Consider the following 19883-nt stretch of genomic DNA (forward strand, 5'->3'; position numbering starts at 1 on the left):
GAGGTTGTTTTCTACTATTTCTATTTCAAGTATACCTTGACTCGGTTATAACATTTCTGCAGAGAAATGTACTCTACGTTACAATCACCTTATAAAATTTTTAAACCCAACAATTTGTTAACAAAGAATTGGCTGTAGGCAATCATGGCTAAAACCAATATTGTGAAAAATAAGTGGTGTAAGCTGGTGGACTTTTGGAGACTTCTGTAGAAAGTAACACTTAAACTGGATTTTGAAGGATAAAAGAGGAATTAGGAGAATGTGAGAAAGATTATATCGCCAAAAGCTTCTAGTTTGGAATCGAATAATATGACCTCAGGTCAGTGAGCAGACTAATTGGCTATAGCGGTGATTAATATGAGGAGGATTAGAAGGTTAAAGTTAGGGAGATATCTAGGTTGGAGAAGACAATAGAAAATTTTAAACGTTAAGCATAGAATTTTGGACCTGACTTGTAGGACAAAGGTTCACAACCATTTTCTCTCCTCAAATACACTTGAGAGATGCAATCACCCCCGTAATATCTATGTTTCACAATTCAAGAGATCCTCAAAACTGGAGATGAGGTGGTAAGAATGGTATTAGAATCTTGGGGGCGGGGGGCTGCAGTAAGGGACATGAAAGATTTCAAAAAGCACCACTTGAGATTATAATATTCTCTTCAGCCCTCCACACCTCCCTCAGTGGGAATGAAAAGCCACGGGAAACCTCTGAGGAAAACACTGCCTTTTTGAAAGTGCTTTAGTGGCTGTATTTCATGGAGCAATTGCCTAATTTCCTAAACATTAGAGAAGTGTATTTCTGTGTTTTTCAAAATGTAATTCATAGAATACTCATCTCCACAATACAATATACAGATGATACATTATAGAATTGTACATCTGAAACCTATATACTTTTATTAACTAATGTCACCTCAATAAATTCAATTTAAAAAAATTAAAAATAGCCAAAACTGGTTTGGCTCAGTGGATAGAGCGTCGGCCTGAGTACTGAAAGGTCCCAGGTTCGATTCCGGTCAAGGGCATGTACCTGGGTTGCGGGCACATCCCCAGTGGGAGATGTGCAGGAGGCAGCTGATCGGTGTTTCTCTCTCATCGATGTTTCAAACTCTCTATCTCTCTCCCTTCCTCTCTGCAAAAAATCAATAAAATATATTTAAAATAATTAAAAATAATACACATTCCACAGATCTATTAAAAAGGTTCCGTCCACATAAGTTTGGGAAATCTCACACAGCAAAACCCTTCTATCAGAGGCTCACAAACTATATTAATTAGCTTACTAAAGGATATAAGAATTCCCACATGGAGAAACCTGTTTAATTTTTTAAACCCAGAGCTTGCATACATTTATTTCATCACAGATCTTATTCTCACACAATACTTATTAATATCCTAGAATTCCTAGTTGGTAAACACTGGCCTATATTAACTCCTAGGGGGTTGGGGACACATCAGATGTGGCTCAGTACCCGCCATAGATCTTACACAAGACAATAAAGCAGGAAGTGGCATTGCCCCTGCACTCTAGAAAACCCACTCCCTACAGCCCTTCCTACCTAGCTCTCATTTGCCTCTTAAGTTCCTCATGCAGAGAAGAACCCAGCCCCAGCCCTCTCTCCCACCCTTCAAGCCCCCCCTCAAAAAAAATGGCTTTATTCAGTGGGATAATGAATCAAGGCTCCTAGTTCGTCAGTGTTTTTCTGAGACCCTCACCAATGTCCATCCCCTGATTGAGCTAAGTAACTGAGCTGGCTAAAAGAGAAACCAGCCTGGAAAAGGTGATGGCACTTGTGTGTCTTCTTGTGGAAAGAGTTGTGAAAAGCTGCTGAGCAAGGGACAAAAGAAAAGATGAGAATAGGCCTGTCTGGGCCTGAATGAATCAGAAAAGAAAACAAGGCAGATGAGAATGAAAATGAGGAATGACCTTCCTCCTATCTCCAATTTCCTTCCTCTGTAAAAACTCTGAGTGGCTTTTTTAAATTGTTCCCCTGCACAGCTGTAGTCAGCTCTTTCTTTTCCTTTTTTTTTTTTTTAATTGAAGGCTTTCTCTTTCAAAGCTGTGCTCTGTGCTCCCTCTGCTGGCCCTGACATAGCAATTAGATCTAAAACCAACTAGAGCAGCGGTTCTCAACCTGTGGGTCGCGACCGCTTTGGGGGTCGAACGACCCTTTCACAGGGGTCGCCTAAGACCATTGGAAAACACATATATAATTACATATTGTTTTTGTGATTAATCACTATGCTTTAATTATGTTCAATTTGTAACAATGAAAATACATCCTGCATATCAGATATTTACATTACGATTCATAACAGTAGCAAAATTACAGTTACGAAGTAGCAACGAAAATAATTTTATGGTTGGGGGTCACCACATGAGGAACTGTATTAAAGGGTCGCGGCATTAGGAAGGTTGAGAACCACTGAACTAGAGTATGTGTTACTGTGGCCTGCAGTGATGTTTGCCATTGACATATCCTCTCTTAAACTTGCCTATCCTTCCTAACAAAGATGAGAATTCAGCTTCTTTTCTATTAGCAACAACAAAAGAAAAGGAAGGTAGGAAGGGAATGGTTAAATAAGTTGTTGTACTTCATGCTATCAAACGCAGCCACCGAAGTTGTGTCTACCACGTGTGAGGTGCTGGGGATAAAAATACTGGTAATACTTGGCCTCTGCTCTCAGGAAACTTACAAGTTAGAGAGAGGAGACCAATATATAACACACTTCTCAGAAAGAAAGGATTTTAGAAAGTTCCTCTAACATGTGACAATATGGATTCCTAATGATCTTAACAGCCATGCATTATGAAATACCTGCTGGGAGCTGCCGGGAGCCGGTCCATCCTTGCTGCTTGACACAGTCGCTGCAGGAAAGAAACATCTGCACAGCATATGTTTCAAGGGACCTGGCATATATAGCATATTGTTCTTAATATGTTTGCTCTCTTTAGCGCCATGTGTTTTAACCAAGGTCACCTCTCCAAAAAGGTTGTTTCCCCAGGTGGGGATTTTTCCCTGAGGTTAGGGAGGGGATACAACCCCTTAATTAAGTGCCAGGCGGGTAGTTAAGCTACATAATCTTTACTCCCTGGAATGGAGATAAGAAACGCCCTAACCTTTGTAATAGAAATTGACAGGATTAAAATCGGCTGGTATAAATACGGATGTAACAAGACAATAAACATCAGATCCTGATCAGTTCCTAACCAGTACTCCGACCAGAACTTTGGCTGGAGATCCTGGCTAGAGGTCCTGACTAGGCTGCTGATCAACTGAAGGCTGTCTTCGTGTCATTCCTTCTTCGCCGACTCCGTTCACACCTTTGGGGACCCCTGGACCCGCTGGGATTGGACCCCAGCAGGGAGCCAGTCATAATAAGCTTTATGTATGTCAGTTCATTTTATGAATTAGGTTCAGATGTGAGCCTAAGGAAGAAATTGAGGCTCAGAGATGCCAAGATTACTCAACTAGAAAGTGGCAATGTGAGCATTCAAGCCAGGTCTGCTTGGCTTCCCATTACACTCCTCTCAATCATCATGGTTTCCACAAATATCATGGCCACCTGAGGCTGCCCTCCGCTTGGTTGCTGAGTATAATGTAAAAGCCTAATATGACAGTCAACAGCAGCGTCCTGTGGGATGTTCTCATTGAGCAAAGGACTATGTGCCCTATGTGAAGCTTCTGGCCTTAAGGAGTTTACAATATAATGAGGCAGGAGCTATATACAAAGTAAATTAAACATAGCTAATAGAGTTTACACATGCCCAAAATAGCCAGTTTAAAAACAATGAGGAACAAATTCCATATGACCAAGAGCAGCCAAAATACCCCAGGGAAAAAAAATTTAAGAATTTGTCAAGCCTTTTTGAAGAAACCTAGAGAGCTTTTATGGGAAAACATAATAAAGAATGGCTAGAAAAACAATCTATGTCCTGGATGGGAAGACTCAATATTCTAAAAATATTATCTCCAATTTGTTCAATTTAAAGCAATTTGAGGTATAGTTACTGAATTATTGTGATATCAGCACAGAAACAGGCATATAAATCAACTCAAAAGTCTAATTTACAAAGTATAGGGGTAATTAAGTCTATGGTAAAAGTAATATTTCAAATTAGTGGGGGAAAAATAGTCAGTAAATTGTATGAAACAACTCGCTGTCCACTTGGGGAAACACAAATTCCTACCTCACAAAAGACACAAAAACAAATTTCAGGTGGATTAAAGTTTTAAATATTAAAAAAATAAAATAACAGAATATTTACAGAAAATAAGGGAATATTTTTATCTGAGGCTAGGAAAGGAAGCCTTGCTGAAAATGACAGTAAAGTCCAACATCATCATAAAAAAATCATGTTTGTCTAGGTAGGAAGCAAAAATGTCTGCAAAAGAATAGATACAAAAAGAAGAAAATAAGCTTCAGAGGAAACATTTGAAAAATACACCATAGTCAGAGAAAACAACATTTATTATAAAAGCCAACTTTTACTTACTTATAGGAGAATGTCAATACTTAATAAAGCACATCCTGAATTAGTGAGTACTTGAAAGTTTGCAGCTTGTGGAGTATTGACAAACTCTCTAGTGACCTCAGAAATAGGACGATTCAAAAATTAGTGACTTTTCTTTCTGAAAAGCTAATCTCTAAAAAGCAATGACAGTAAAATCAGTGAAAGTTGTCATGAGGTCTAAAATCTTGTTTTAAAATCTTGTTTTAAAATGGAAAATGGTGACATGTCCAATTTCTCCTTCCCAGGGATCCACCTTCTCACCTGCTCCATCTTCCAGGTTTTGTCAAACTATCAAAGGAAAGATGGAAATACCTGTGATATTTTGTATTACCTGCTGTGCTTTTTATTCTCGGTTATCCCTTTTGCATAAACATTAAGAACAAAGAAAATGGAGGAAGAAGAGGAAGGACAGAGGAGGAAGAAAGGGCAGGGAAAGAAGAAAAAGATTCTCAGCTCTTAATGTTTCAAAACAGATTTTGGAAACTCCCTGAAGAGAGAGTATATGGACAGCAAAAGCCAACATAGACGCCATAAATTGAGAAGAACGCCGTGGGTGGTAGGAGGTTCCCAACTGGCTTACTGGAGTTTCCACAGGCTGAAGGAGGGCAGAGAGTCCGAAGGAAGCAATCCAATTCGCCAGAGTCCCACTGGAAGGTGAAGTGGATATAGACTATAATGATGAGAAGATGCTCAGTAAATTGGGGATTCAAGGGCTGGCTTCCCAGGTGAGGTAAGGTCTAAGAGGCGCTCCCCATATGACTACAGAGTGACAGGACACCAGGAGGGCTGGAGCATGGTGTGTGGGGCAGAGCCTCTCCAGGCTCCCAACACCTCAGAATGCAGCAGGAAGTTTCCTTGCCCCCACAACAGGGCCACAAACGTGGCTGAGAGAGAACCAGAGCACCTGAAGAGGCCTTGTAGAGTATGTGACTGGTGACCGGAGACAGAGAGATAACGAACATTAACAGCAGGTGCCACCTTGGAGAGATGAAGGTCATGAATCAGAAGATCTCCCCCTCCACTAGGTTCCCACACACACATAGATGCCACCCCATGTAGAAAGAAGGGAAGGGGAGGTCCTGAGTTAACTGAGGAAACCCAACACTAACTAGATTCAGCCTCAGATATCAGGTAAAATGGGGCTCAAAGAGCCCTAACCGGTTTGGCTCAGTGGATAGAGCGTCAGCCTGCGGACTGAGGGGTCCCAGGTTCGATTCCGGTCAAGGGCATGTACCTTGGTTGCGGGCACATCCCCAGTGGGGAGTGTGCAGGAGGCAGCTGATCGATGTTTCTCTCTCATCGATGTTTCTAGCTCTCTATCCCTCTCCCTTCCTCTCTGTAAAAAATCAATAAAATATTTAAAAAATGGGGCTCAAAGAAAGAAAGAGTTATATTATAAATTACAGCTTACATTGGTGTAGGCCTGAATTTGTGGATTGTGAAACGTGCACCCACCACACAGGATTGTTTTAATGACAAGGTGAAACTGAGACAAGGGAGGTCATATATATATATATACCTCTCCAACTATCAGGTGCTTATTATCATGACCACAGCTCATGATTTCACTGCCCAGCCACTCTCTGCTCCACTATTTAATAAACAGAAGGTGCACTGCAATACGACCAAGTTTGTTCTGCTTATTTTTACTGTAAGCAAGAATATACCAACACATTACCTCCGAATTAACATATTTCATTTTCTCACATATTAGCAATGTAACCAGAGCTTTTAATTCAGCCACCCCACCTGTAGCACAAGGCATTCCCTCTAAGCTGATAAGATACATTGATTCAAGATTTTCTTTATATAGAAGGATAGATGATTCAAGAAGGCATCATTCTCAAGAGCTACAGTTCAGACCAGTTTTGTGACTTGCTTGTTAAACCCAATTTGATCACCCTGGGTTAGATAAACTCAATTACTACCTGTCTTCACCTCCTGCCAGGCACCGCTGAAGGACATGGATTGCTTTTTTTTTTTTTTAAGTTATACCATTTGGGAGCAATAAAGTAATTTTCATTCATGTATTTATCACACAAAGGATTGCAATTGCTTACCTACTATATACTAAGAAATTGCATATTTGCTTAATTTAAACTTGACAACTCTCCTCATCTTATAGATTAGGATACGGAGTCTCAGAAAGGTTAAGTTACATTCCAGGCACAGAGTAAATAGCAATGTCTATATCTGAATCCAAGTTTTATCTGATTTCTTTCCACTCTTCTGCAATGCCATACTAATGAAAAAATTCTTGCCCAGGAATTCAAGGTCGAGGATAACAAAAGTCATTCCACCACTACTACCACTCTCATCTCCTGCCCATCCACCCATCATACGCCTTTCCTCTGCCACTCACTCACAGCCATTCCCCAGCCTTGCCTTCCTTCAGAGCTTTAAGAGCTGTTCCCTCTGCTCAGCCTGCCCTAGCTTTCCTCCCCACTTAGAGAATTCCAACCCATCCTCTAAGTCCCAGAGGGACTTTGAAAGCTTTGCTCCCTCTCCCAAGGAGTAACTGCCTCCACCTCAGCTTCTGCAACTTAGTTTATCTTTCCATCATATATTTATCACTTGAGATTGGCACTTATCTGCATGTACCTCTGTAACCACTTCTAGAATACGACCTCCTCAGTGAGGCCTACAGCTATGCATACTTGCTAACCTAAGGCACTTAGCACATCGTGCGAGTTCAGCCAATGCTTGTTAATGAATTTTATTTTAAAACAAGGTCTATCTTTTACATGTGTTAGATTGTGAATGAATTCTCTGTGGGTGGGCACTGTGAAGTAAACTGGCTCTACAGTGGTTTTAAGGATGGCCACAAAGAAGGGCTTCACTCACCCAAAGCCAGTTTTTCCAGAAACCTCGGCCCCCGCTCCCGCCCCGCAGCTCATCACAGACTCAGCCCGGGCAAGAAATGGCCCCGCCTCCCTCACTGCCAATCAACCGCTCCTCGCGCCTGCGCGTACACCGCCCCCTCCAGAGCCCCGCCCCAGTCTCCGCCCCGAGGCTACCGCGGGCGGTTGGGTCTGGCGGGAACCTGCCCTTCACTGGCCCGCCCACAATGACGATCACCTACAGCTGCATTGCTAATGGCCGGGTGATCCTGGCGGATCTGGCCTGGACCGGCGGCTCCTACCAGGTACTCCTATCGTCGCCTCCGCCTTGGCGCGTTCTGGTTTTGAAAGGTGATGCCTGCCGGGCCCGCCCCTCGGGAGGCGGCGCTGCCGGGAGGCCCGAATGGGCGGCGAGTGGGGACGAGAGGCCCCGCCCCCGTGCGCGGCGGCCTGCGCGGCGGGGAGTCCCGGGCCGGAGCCTCTCGAGCTGCAGAACAGCGGAGCCGCTCGGGCGCCGCCTAGGGGTTAGGGGTGGTGCTGCACGCGACCCCTTTGGCGGTGATAGCCGAAGCCCTGTCCAATGTCGGAGAACCCTTCCGGGTTTTCTCTCCCCTGAGGACAAATGACCGCAGATCCACACGCACTTATTGGACATGTATTAGCTGTGTAATCCCCGGTTAACGGGGTGAGGGGCGCAGCAATGAAGAGAAGACAGCACCTGAAGTTGCCGCTTGATGAGCGCAGGTCCCTTTATGTCCCAGGGCGGCCTACAGGAGTCCTGCAGTGTGAGAAGTATTCCAGTGGGGGCAGGTCCAGCCTGCTCCTGTGACACTCTGGACGGGTGGCTGCTTGCGACCACTGAGGAGGTGATGGTAGGGTGCTTGGCTTAGAAGCCTTGCAAGAGTTCTCTTAGCGGCACAGGAAAGCGAAATAGGGACTCCGTGCAGAGGAAACGGCCCACCTCAAGAACCTCAGTGGGGCCAGATAGAGCCCAGGGCCCTAGTATGTAGGACATAAAGATTCGATCAGAAAGGTGAGCAGAGAAAAATTATTGAAGGGGCCTATCTTCTTTTTTTTTTTTTTTTGTCCTAGAGAAACTGGGACATAATCCTATATAATAAAATGATAATATGCAAACTGACCCTAACAGCAGAAAGACTGGGAATGACTGGTCACTATGACACACACTGACCACCAGGGGGCAGACGCTCAATGCAGGAGCTGCCCCCTGGTGGTCAGTGCACTCCCACAGGGGGAGCTCTGCTCAGCCACAAGCCAGGCTGATGGCTGCCAGTACAGTGGTGGTGATGGGAGCCTCTCCCACCTCCTCAGCAGCACTAAGGATGTCCGACTGCAGCTAGGCCTGCTCCCTGCTGGCAAGTGGACATCCCCTGAGGGCTCCCAGGCTGCCAGAGGGATGTCTGATTACCAGCTTAGGCCCAATACCCCCGGGAGCGGGCCTAAGCCAGCAGGTGGTCATTTCCCGAGGGGGTCCCAGACTGCGAGAGGGCACAGACCGGGCTGAGGGACCCCCCCCCCCCAAGTGCACCAATTTTTGTGCACCAGGCCTCTAGTCTATAATAATAAAAGCGTAATATGCTAATTAGACTGGACGTCCTTCCAGACAACCTTCGGGACAAAGCCGGGGCTGCGAGGGAAGCCTGGGTTCCAGATGCCAGAGGGAAGCCGATGCCAGCAGCTGGGCGAAGGAAGGCCTACTCTTGCACGAATTTCATGCATCGAGTCTCTAGTTAAATATATAAAGGAATAGCATGATCTGACATATCTTCTGGTGCATTTGGTTTGGTTACAATCCAAAGGTGGGTTGGAGGGGAGAGAACCAGTAAGGATGGTACTATTACAGTTTATGTAGAAGATCTAAGGGCCAGAGCTAAGGCAATGACAGTACAGACAGAAAGGAGGTGGCAGATCCTAAGAAACACTTTGTAAAACTAATCCTCAGGAGTTAGTGACAGAGTCATGCCTAGGATGCTTCTTAATTTTTTTTCTTTTTTTCCCCCCAGCTCTATTGAAATAGAATTGCCATATAACTGTGAGTTTAAGGTGTACAGTGTGATGATTTGTCTTTTTTTTCCCCCTCACGTGTCAGTAAACAATATAGAAACTACAGATGGAGGAGGAGGATTGTGGAGGAGAGAGTCAGAGGGAACGCAGGGCAGGAGAGTACAATTTGGGACAGGTTGAATTTTGTTGCCTATTGGAAATGGCCAATCGATTTGTGTATTTATTCCTTCACCTAACCCCAAAAGCTTTAAGTGATAAAATGTTCAATGTAGCACTCAGAGGGTCAGGGCTAACAGTTGAAGATAGTAGAAGTGGGTGAGAGCAGTGGTGTCCTGAAAGCCAAGAAAAGGAAGTTACAAGAAACTTTCATGCCCCAAAGAAGTTGAACAAGATCTAAAAGGTGTTCATTAAATTCTATAGTTAGGAGATGATTGCTGACCATACAGTTAGCAGTTTGGTAGAAGTGGTAGAGGTAGAGGCAGACGCCAGATTGCTTTAAGCCAGGTGAATGGGAGATGAGGAAGTAAAGAGAGTGAAGTTAGATTGTTCTTTCAAGAATTTAGAAAGGGAATGAGATACAGTGAAAGCTAGAAAAGCATGGTCCAGGAGGGGGCCTCATTTTTTAGTACAGAGAAAACTTTCACATGTATGTAGGCTAATGGGAAGAGTCTGGAGCTATAAGAGAGGAAGGGGCTGTTGGTGGAGCAAGACTAAAGGAGCACAAAGGAGTGGAATCCAGTGTGGCAGTGGAGATGTGAGCCTTGGATTCGAGGAATGCCCTCTCTCTATGTTCCTCAGGGTTCTAACTCCAGTCCTCTTTTAACTTGACACATTCATTCACACACAGAACACCTTTACTTTGATCACTCTCAGACCCACTTCCAAAGTAATCTCTCTCCACAGTTAGAGTGCCTAATAGAAGAACTAAATTAATTCTTTCCTGATTCCTCCTCATGTATTTCTAATCTTGTTGAGCAGCTCTACTGAGCCATTCAAGCTGGAAACTGGGAGTCACCTTCAATTTTTCCTCCTTCTTCACCTTCACATTTGTTCTTTGTCACCAAGTTCAATTAGTTCTGTCCCCTAAATATGTCTTGAATCCATTTCCTTGTTTCTGAACCATGTTGTCATCTAGGCCCTCAATTCTTGTCACCGAGGGTTATTGAAAGTGCCTCCTGGCCCTAGCCCTATAGCTCAGGTGGTTAGAGCATCATCCCAGTACACCAAGGTTGAGGGTTTGATCCGATCAGGGTATATACAAGAATCAACCAATGAATACATAAATAGGTAGAATATCTCTCTCTCTCCCTCTCTCCCTCTCTCCCGCTCTCTCATAAATAAATTAATATTTTTTAAAGTGCCTCCTAACTGATCTCTCAGACTTCAGCCTTGTCCCTCTCAAAGTCAGCCTCCACACTGCTGCTCAAGTGGTTGTTGCTAAAAGCAAACATGATCATGTCACTCCCTGCTTAAAATCATTTGGTGGCACCTGATTACATATAGAATAAAGCCCATACCACTTAGCCTGTCATTCAAGGCCCTCCCTGGTAGGACTTTTCCATGATTATCTCCTCTTCCCCCACATATTTTTGGGCTGCAGCTATTCTGACCTTCATCTGTTCTCCACTCTCACCAGGGTCTCACTTTATCTCCTCTTCCCTCTCCCTGGAACCCACTTGTCTGCACTTTTTAGCAGTATAACCTCTTATGTGCTTTGAGACTTTTCTCAATTCCTCCTTGAAGCCTAATTAAGAGGGGAGAGAGACAGAAAGTTGAAGGGGTTCATAAGCCCAATGACTTATCTTTATGAAACATGCAGGAAGGTAAGAAATTTGGAAGAAGTGGAGCAATTGGAAGAAAGGATTAAAGGTTTAGAATGATTGCTGTACAAAAAGCTGACCGGGGAGAAGGAAAGGAATGACAACGTGCTTTAAAGAATAGTTCTACCATGTCTTTTCTCAATGCTAAATATTAATGTCACAACTATTTTATAATCATTAGAAAAGTATTAGTACCTGCTAAAGCTTAATCATGAGATCAAATCAATTGCTATTTAGGGTCCTAGAGTTGGACAGGATCTTGCCCACTTCATTCTTCACACAAAGAAACAACCCAGACAAGTCTCTTTCTTAAGTCGTGCAGTACTTTTATAACAAAAACATATCTAGAGCTCAGTCATCACTCTTTTACTGCCTCATGTTGCCATTTGCTTTGTTTCAAATTTTTCTATTATTTCATTGATTATTTACTCTAAATGAGACACATGCGGAAAGCTAGGGGAATATATTCCAGTGATGATAACAGAGTAACTGAAAGTCTATGTACTCCCTTAATTTTTCTTGTTTCTTTGGAAATCTTTTCTTAGAGAATACTGCTTGGATTTTTCAGGCAATCCCACAAATTTCAAGCTTTACTCTCTCCCATTAATAATAAGCTTTAGCCTGGCCGGTGTGGCTCAGTTGGTTAAATCGTCGTCTTGTACCGTGAATCAAAAGGTTGCTATTCGATTCCCAGTCAGGGCACATACCTAGGTTGTGGGTTCAATCCCTGGTGGAGATATGTATGGGAGGCAACTGATGGATATTTCTCTCATCTCAAACATCAATGTTTTAATATTTCTCTCTTTCTCTAAAATCAGTAAAATATATCCTTGGTGAAGATTAATTTTTAAAAATTAAAAATAATAATAAGCTTTAAGTTTTTATTTCCCAAAAAGTTTTTATTTCAAGTGTCATTTTGTGAAAGTAGAAAAGCTAATTAAGAGTAAATAACTTTCAGGTTTGGTTCCTTTTACACTTCTAAAGAAAAATAATGAGACTTAAGGAATTCTGGATAATTGTAACATCCTACAAATTTTAACCAAAGAATGAGCCCTATAAGAAACCAGTGTAGCTGTGTTTGAGCATCGACCTATGAACCAGGAGGTCATGGTTCGATTCCGATCAGGGCATATGCCTGGGTTTCGGGCTCAACCCCCAGAGTGAGGCATGCAGGAGGCAGCAGATCAATGATTCTCTCTCATCACTGATGTTCCTATCTCTCTCTCTCTCGCCCTTCTTCTCTGAAACCAATTAAAAAAATATTTTTTAAAAAAGAGACAGCTATAAGAGATCTCAGCAATTATTTGTTTGATAGAAAGAGATAAGTGAATAAAAATTTTTTTCTTAACCAAAAGACAGGGTATTCAGAGAACAAGAGCTGAATACTTTTAATCCATTAACATTTCATTTATAGTTTTAGTCACTGAAAAGATATTTGATTAGATAGTGCTTCCCAGCCTTGAAGCCATATATATATGTACTAATGGCCCGTTGCACGAAGATTCACACAATAGGCCATCCTTCCCCTGGCTGCCGGCACCGGTTTTCCTCCGGCACCCGGGACCCAGGCCTTTGGTCCGCCCACAGCAGCAAGGCTTGGCTTCTCTGCTCCAGCTGCTCCCAGCCCCTCCTTTTTTTTTTTCCAGCTCCTCCAGCGGACTGGAAGCCTGGGTTGCCCCCGACGATCCAGGCCCCCAGCCCCTCCTTGAGCAGAGCCCAGTCCCCCAGCCCCTCCTTGAGCAGAGTACAGGGCCGGTGGGAAGCTTGGCTTCCTCCATCGCCGGGAGCAACCCAAGCCTCCTGCTCGCTCCAGCTCTGTGGCCGCCACCATCTTCAGTTGTCTTCAGTCTTCGCTCTGTGCCTGTGTATGCAAATTAACCGCCATCTTTGTTGGGTTAATTTGCATAGTTGCTCTGATTGGCTGGTGGGTGTAGTGGAGTGACAGAGTGATAGTTAATTTGCATGTTTCTCTTTTATTAGTGTAGATGATGTGACTGTAAAAATAAGACTGATTATCTAGTACAAACCATATTTGCACAGTTATATGTATATACACAGGATATGTATATTAAGTACAGTGGAGCCTTGACTTACGAGTTTAATTTGTTCCGTGATGGAGCTCGTAACTCAAATTACTCATATGTCAAATCAATTTTCACCATTACAATGATACGTGATGCTGGGCTGATGTTGTGGTGTTCACTGTGATGTTCGCTGCACCAACTAGCGGTGGGGTATCTGAAGCTGGCTCATAACCCGAATTTTAGCTCGCAACTCAAAGCAAAAAATCAGCTGAGAGACGGCTCGTATCTCAAAAAACTCGTTAGTCGGGACACTCGTAAGTCAAGGCCCCACTGTAATTTTAAAAATTTCCTTCAGATTCATATGAGTCTGGATATTCATATTAATATTTATAACTTGCCTCTTACCATGAATTATGAATAACCACCCATTAGTTCTCCTAGTAAACAGTTGTCCTTTAATAAACTAATCAGAAAATAAGTAAATTTAGGAGAAGAATAATGAAAAACACTGCAATCTTCTGCAAAGTAAATGCTGACAACTTATTTTTAGGAAACAGCAGCAACGGTGCTTAGACTAGTGCTTCTTAGAGCTGAACCAAAGACCACAATTCAAATGGGAAGGTAAGGTATATTCTAATGAAACTACTTTTTAACAATTATCAGCTAATAATTCCAATGATAATGGCATGAGGAAAAAATATATTAGTTGTACATACTCTTGATTGAGCCTTCAAAAAGACCTTCTATATGTAAAAGCATAAAATTATGAATGGGAATGATAAGCACCAAATTCATGAAAGTGCTTACCTTTGCAAAGTGATGGGAGAAGAATTAAATTGAGGGAGAGTATACAGGGGACATTAATTGTATCTGTAACATTTTAAATAGATTGGTGGGTCTACAAGTGTTCTTGTCCTTATTCTCCATACTGTTTTTGGTATACCCCAAATATTTTATTAATAAAAAAGGAAACTTCCACTTTAAAATATCTTCAATAAGACCACTCTAAAAACAAAAACAAAGAACAAGTTGGTAGATACAGAGAACAGGTTAGTGTTTGCCAGATGTAGGGGTTGACGGGTAGTGGGAGAAATGGGTGAAGGGGGTCAAAAGATTTTTTTAAGAAAACAAAAACCTTGCCGAAACCGGTTTGGCTCAGTGGATAGAGCGTCGGCCTGCGGACTCAAGGGTCCCAGGTTCGATTCCGGTCAAGGGCATGTACCTGGGTTGCGGGCACATCCCCAGTAGGAGGTGTGCAGGAGGCAGCTGATCGATGTTTCTCTCTCATCGATGTTTCTAACTCTCTATCCCTCTCCCTTCCTCTCTGTGAAAAATCAATAAAATATATTTTAAAAAAAAAAAGAAAACAAAAACCACATCAAGCAAATGTATAGTTTTATGAAGTTTTATAAGGGAACTCCCCTACCAACTGCAACTGCCACCTATGCCAAAAAAATAGAACACTGCCAACTACCCCCAAAACTCCCCACCACATGTCCTGTTTGTGCACAGTTTCCTTCTTCTCCTCCATCATTCCAACTTTTACCTAGTATAGCAGCCACTTATCCTGTTTCTTCATTGTTTCAGCACCTAAATATACACCTCAGATATTAGAGCCCAATACTGCCTATTTTTTAATTTGATGTTATTTAAATTTCTTTAATCTACATATTCTTCCTCTATTCCGGTCCTATCCTTACAATTTATTGAAGAACCTATAGAGTTTCCCACAGTCTGAGTTTGCTGATTGCATACTCAAAATGCAGTTTACCATGCTCTAACCAGCTGGATCAAGAGTATAAATGTTTTTTGGGAAGACTATAAATGTTTTTTCATCGGATAGTACATACTGTCTGCTTATACTTCCTTTTGACATGCTAGCAGCCATTGATATTCATTGTCTACACCCTAGAGCCATTAATTTATTGGGGTTTGCAAATTAGTGATATTCTAGTTTTATTTTCACTTATTAGCAGGAATGGTTTTATTAAAAAAAGATATGCTTAAATGTAAATTACAATATACATTCTAATTTGAATCTTTTGAGGGCCTCTTCCCTGAACTCCAAATGTATGTATCCAGCTGCCCATTCCACATCTCTATTGGATGTCTGATAAGCATCTCAAACCTATGTCTAAAACCAGCCCTCCTCCTGCAGTGTTCCACTTTCCAGTTCCTCAGACCTAAAACCTTTATGATCCTTGACTTTTGTCTCTTTTACATCCAAATCCAATCCATCAGCAAATTCTGTTGACTTTACCTTCCAAATATATCCAGAATCTGACAACTTCCACCAATACCATAGGAACCACACTACCATCATGTCTTGCTTGGGTTACTCAATATAAATTTGGCTTCACTTTTTTCATTTTGTTTTTTGTTTTTAAAGATTATATTCAAAATTTGACTTAATAACATTTTATAATTATGCAAAATTATATGGTTCCAAAGTCAAATATACAAAATACGTTTCCTTTAAGAAGTCTAATTTTCATTCCTTTCCTGTCTACACTGACTCTCTCTCTCTCCCTATGTAGGTAATCATTTTGAGTAAGTTTTTAGTTTATCATTTTTTCTTTTCTTTTTTATATGAGACACAATATATATTTGTACTTTCCTTGGTAGCATATGAGCATGATAGATAATGGTAGTACTTCATACATAGTCAGTTAACAGCATATCCTGGACATCAGATATTCAAGTTTGTTTGTTTTTAACATTTAAAGATGGTTTCTGAATATTACTCAGTAATAACATACTAAGCAAAATTTAAAATAATCTTTTCATAGCAATTATCAATTTACTTCAAATCACATATACAACTTTCAGAGAGATGGTAGAATTAGCAACTTTTTCAGCAAAGACTCCTCCCAACTTAGAAATAAAAATATTTTCCAATTTTAAACAATTTTAATAGTTTCTTATATTGTGCTGGATTATTTTATTAAGTTTATACTTAATTAAATTACATATACATGTTGAATTTCTAGAGCAACCAAGAGTAAAATAGAAATAGAGTGTTTACATTCTAACCCTTACCTATCAAGGGTGAGATAGTAAATATTTTAGGACTTTTTGGGTCAAGAGGCAAAATCAAGTACTAGTAAAATGACAGTCCATCTGGGCAAAGAAAAAGTAAGATCCCTTATATTATACTATAAAAACTGAATTTCACATAGAGTAGATATCTCAATATGAAAAGTATGTCTATGAAAATATTCTACGAAAATTAATGTGTAAGCTCAAGGTGTAATCAATGTGATGGAGCCAATAACAAAAGTCCTGAAACCAAAAAAAAGTGACAGATTTTTAAAAACTTTTCTTGGTAAGCTGTAAACATCCATACAAAAAGAGCACAAATCCTAAGTGAATAGCTAGATGAATCATCACGAAGTAAACACTCCTGTTACCACCAGGTCAAGAAACAGACTATCTCCAGCTTCCCAGAAGCCCTCTTCATTCTTCTTCCTAACCACTTCCACTGCTCCAAAGGCAGCCATTATCCTAATTCGTAATACTTTAGTTTAACTTTGCCTGCTTTTAAACTTTACATAAAATCATACATAATGTATTAAAAATAAAACATTTTCCAAGTGGGAATTTTTTGTATCAGTCAATATCATCATTAAAAATATTTGTAGCCCTAGCCGGTTTGGTTCAATGGATAGAGCGTCAGCCTGCGGACTCAAGGGTCCCAGGTTCAATTCCAGTCAAGGGCATGTACCTTGGTTGCGGGCACATCCCCAGTAGGCAGCTCTCTCATCGATGTTTCTAACTCTCTATCCCTCTTCCTTCCTCTCTGTAAAAAATCAATAAAATATATTAAAAAAAATATTTGTACCATGCCCTCGCCAGTTTGGCTCAGTGGATAGAGCAGCACCTCCGCACACTGAAGGATCCCAGATTCAGTTCCAGTCAAGGGCACATACCTCAGTTGTAGGTTCGATTCCCAACCCTGGTCAGGGCAGGAGGCAACCAATCAATGTTCTCTCTCATATCGATGTTTCTCTCTCTCTGATTTATTTTAAATACATATTCAGCCCAGCTGGTGTGGCTCAGTGGTATTGACCTATGAACCAGGAGGTCATGGTTTGATTCCTTTGGGCTTAATCCCCAGTAGGGGACATGCAGGAGGCAGCCAATCAATGATTCTCATCATCAATTTTTTTATCTCCCTCCTTCTCTCTTTCTGAAATCAATAGAAAATATATTAAATAAATAAATAGACATCTTCAAATTTTTTAGCTTTTATTTAATATAATTTAATTTTTAAATATATGAAAGATATTCTAATTATCCTGATTCTAAAAGTTATATAGATAGTTCTTATACTATTAATGAGAACTTAAAGATGAAATTAAATGTGCTACATAGATACTTAATTTCTTTAATATTATCATGTAAATGAATGTATTCTTTTCACAGCTTTGTCTATCACAGTCTCTTCATTGATGGAATCATCTACCTATGTGCCTCAGACAATGCATTGGATATTGTAACACCATCTGCATTTCTTAAAAATGTAAGTAATTTGTTATACTACCTTAAGGACCTTTACATTTTCTGAAATTATGAGGTCTCTATTTTATAGTTTATGAGCAATAATGTCACTAAACAAAAGCAGATCATTCCTCTGTCTATAAAGCAGAGCCATTACTGACCTCCAGAGATTTCTTGCCCTCATCCCTCTTTGTCTCCTGCTCCCACACTTCCCTGGCTCTGAAGGAAGATCTGCAAAGACAATCTACTCAGATCTATTAGGATCTGTCACAAAAGAAGCCATCAACAAAATAACAAGAAAGTCCTCACTGCATGGGAGAACACATTTGCCAATGTGACTTCTGATAAGGGTTTAATCTCCAAAATTTGTAGGAACTCATACAACAAAAGGAAGATAAACAATACAATCAAAAAATGGACAAAGGACCAAAATAGACACTTCTCGAAAGAGGACATAACAGAAGGCCAAGAGACATGAAAACATGCTCAAAGTCACTAATCATCCGAGAGATGCAAATCAAAACAACAGTGAGGTACCATCTCACACTTGTCAGAATGGCTATCATCAACAGATCAACAAACAACAAATGCTGGAGAGGATGCAGAGAAAAAGGAACCATCTCGCACTGCTGGTGGGAATGCAGACTGGTGCAGACACTGTGGAAAACAGTATGAAGTTTCCTCAAAAAATTAAAAATGGAACTCCCATTTGACCCAGTAATCCCACTTCTAGGACTAAATCCCAAGAAATCAGAAACACCAATCAGAAAGGATATATGCACCCCTATGTTCATAGCAGCACAATTTACATTAGCTAAGATTTGGAAACAGCCTAAGTGTCCATCAGCAGATGAATGGATTAAAAAACTGTGGTACATCTACACAATGGAATACTACGCTGTGGTAAAAAAGAAGGAACTCTTACCATTTGCAACAGCATGGATGGAACTGGAGACCATTATGCAAAGCAAAATAAGGCAGTCAGAGAAGGATGAGTATCACATGATCTCACTCATTTGTGGAATATAATGAACAACATAAACTGATGAACAAAAATAGATCCAGAGACATAGAAGCATTGAACAGACCATCAAACCTCAGAGGGAAGGGAGGGTAGAGTGAGAGGCGGGTGGGTAAGAGGTCAACCAAAGGACTTGTATAACTAATGGACACAGACAGTAGGGGGGTGAGAGCATGTGCTGGGGGGTGGGAGCAGCCAGGGAGAAGTCAATGGGGTAAAAAAGGAGACATACGTAATATTTTCAACAATAAAGAATTTAAATTTAAAAAATCTGTCTTTATTTTGTTCTTTAAAAATAAGAAAGAGCCCAAACTGGTTTTGCTCAGTGGATGGACCATCGGCCTGCGGACTCAAGGGTCCCAGGTTCGATTCTGGTCGGGGGCATGTACCTTGGTTGTGGGCACATCCCCAGTGGGGAGTGTGCAGGAGGCAGCTGATCGATGTTTCTCTCTCATCGATGTTTCTAGCTCTCTGTCCCTCTTCCTTCTTCTCTGTGAAAAATCAATAAAATATATTTTTTTAAAAATAAGAAAGAAAAAAAATAATAAAAAATAAAAATAAGAAAGAAATGAAGTTTTACTAATATTTAAAATACTTTCTCAATAGCATATTTATTTAATGTATAGATAATTATATATATAAACCATGCATATATTTTATTTGTATAGTGTACCAACTTGCTTTAACACAGCTCAAACTATACTCAAAAATAGAATCAAATGATATAAGACCTAATATTGTCACTCTACAGTGACAGTTACACCTAGACAATTGTTAGAGTCTTGATGCTAAACACTGTTAGCCATTTAATTTACTATACTCTAATTTTTTTCTCTCTGCCATTATGACAAAACATCCCAACTTTACTACCTTTCCAAAACCAGATGACACAAAATTGCTAACCATATTATTTTTACCACTACCTCTGGGGAATACAGCTTTTAGTACAAACAATTATCAGAATTTCTTCTTGAAACTTGGAAGTGTCCTGTAACAACTCTATAAGTTTTGAAAGGTAGAATCATGACTTTTAGTTGGGATTGTTTTTTAATCATTGAGTGGATTTTGAAGATAGGAGCAGGAGGGGAAAATAAGTGCGTATTTAGAAAATATAATGGACTCCCTATTTCCCTGT

General features: G+C 40.8%; 1 protein-coding gene across 1 annotated transcript in view; it reads left to right on the top strand.

The window, feature by feature from the left end:
• The first annotated feature begins 7576 nt into the window (after window positions 1–7576).
• LOC106696324 (vesicle-associated membrane protein 7-like) overlaps window positions 7577–19883 on the top strand; it is a 14287-nt gene continuing 1980 nt past the window's right edge. Inside the window, exons 1-3 of the mRNA XM_023750304.1 lie at window positions 7577–7663; window positions 13778–13848; window positions 17653–17749. Coding sequence (XP_023606072.1) covers window positions 7586–7663; window positions 13778–13848; window positions 17653–17749 — 246 coding nt within the window. The 5' untranslated portion in view covers window positions 7577–7585. The remainder of the gene's footprint in view (window positions 7664–13777; window positions 13849–17652; window positions 17750–19883) is intronic.

This window comes from Myotis lucifugus, unplaced genomic scaffold, assembly GCF_000147115.1.
Source record: "Myotis lucifugus unplaced genomic scaffold, Myoluc2.0 scaffold_12, whole genome shotgun sequence".
NCBI lineage: Eukaryota > Metazoa > Chordata > Mammalia > Chiroptera > Vespertilionidae > Myotis > Myotis lucifugus.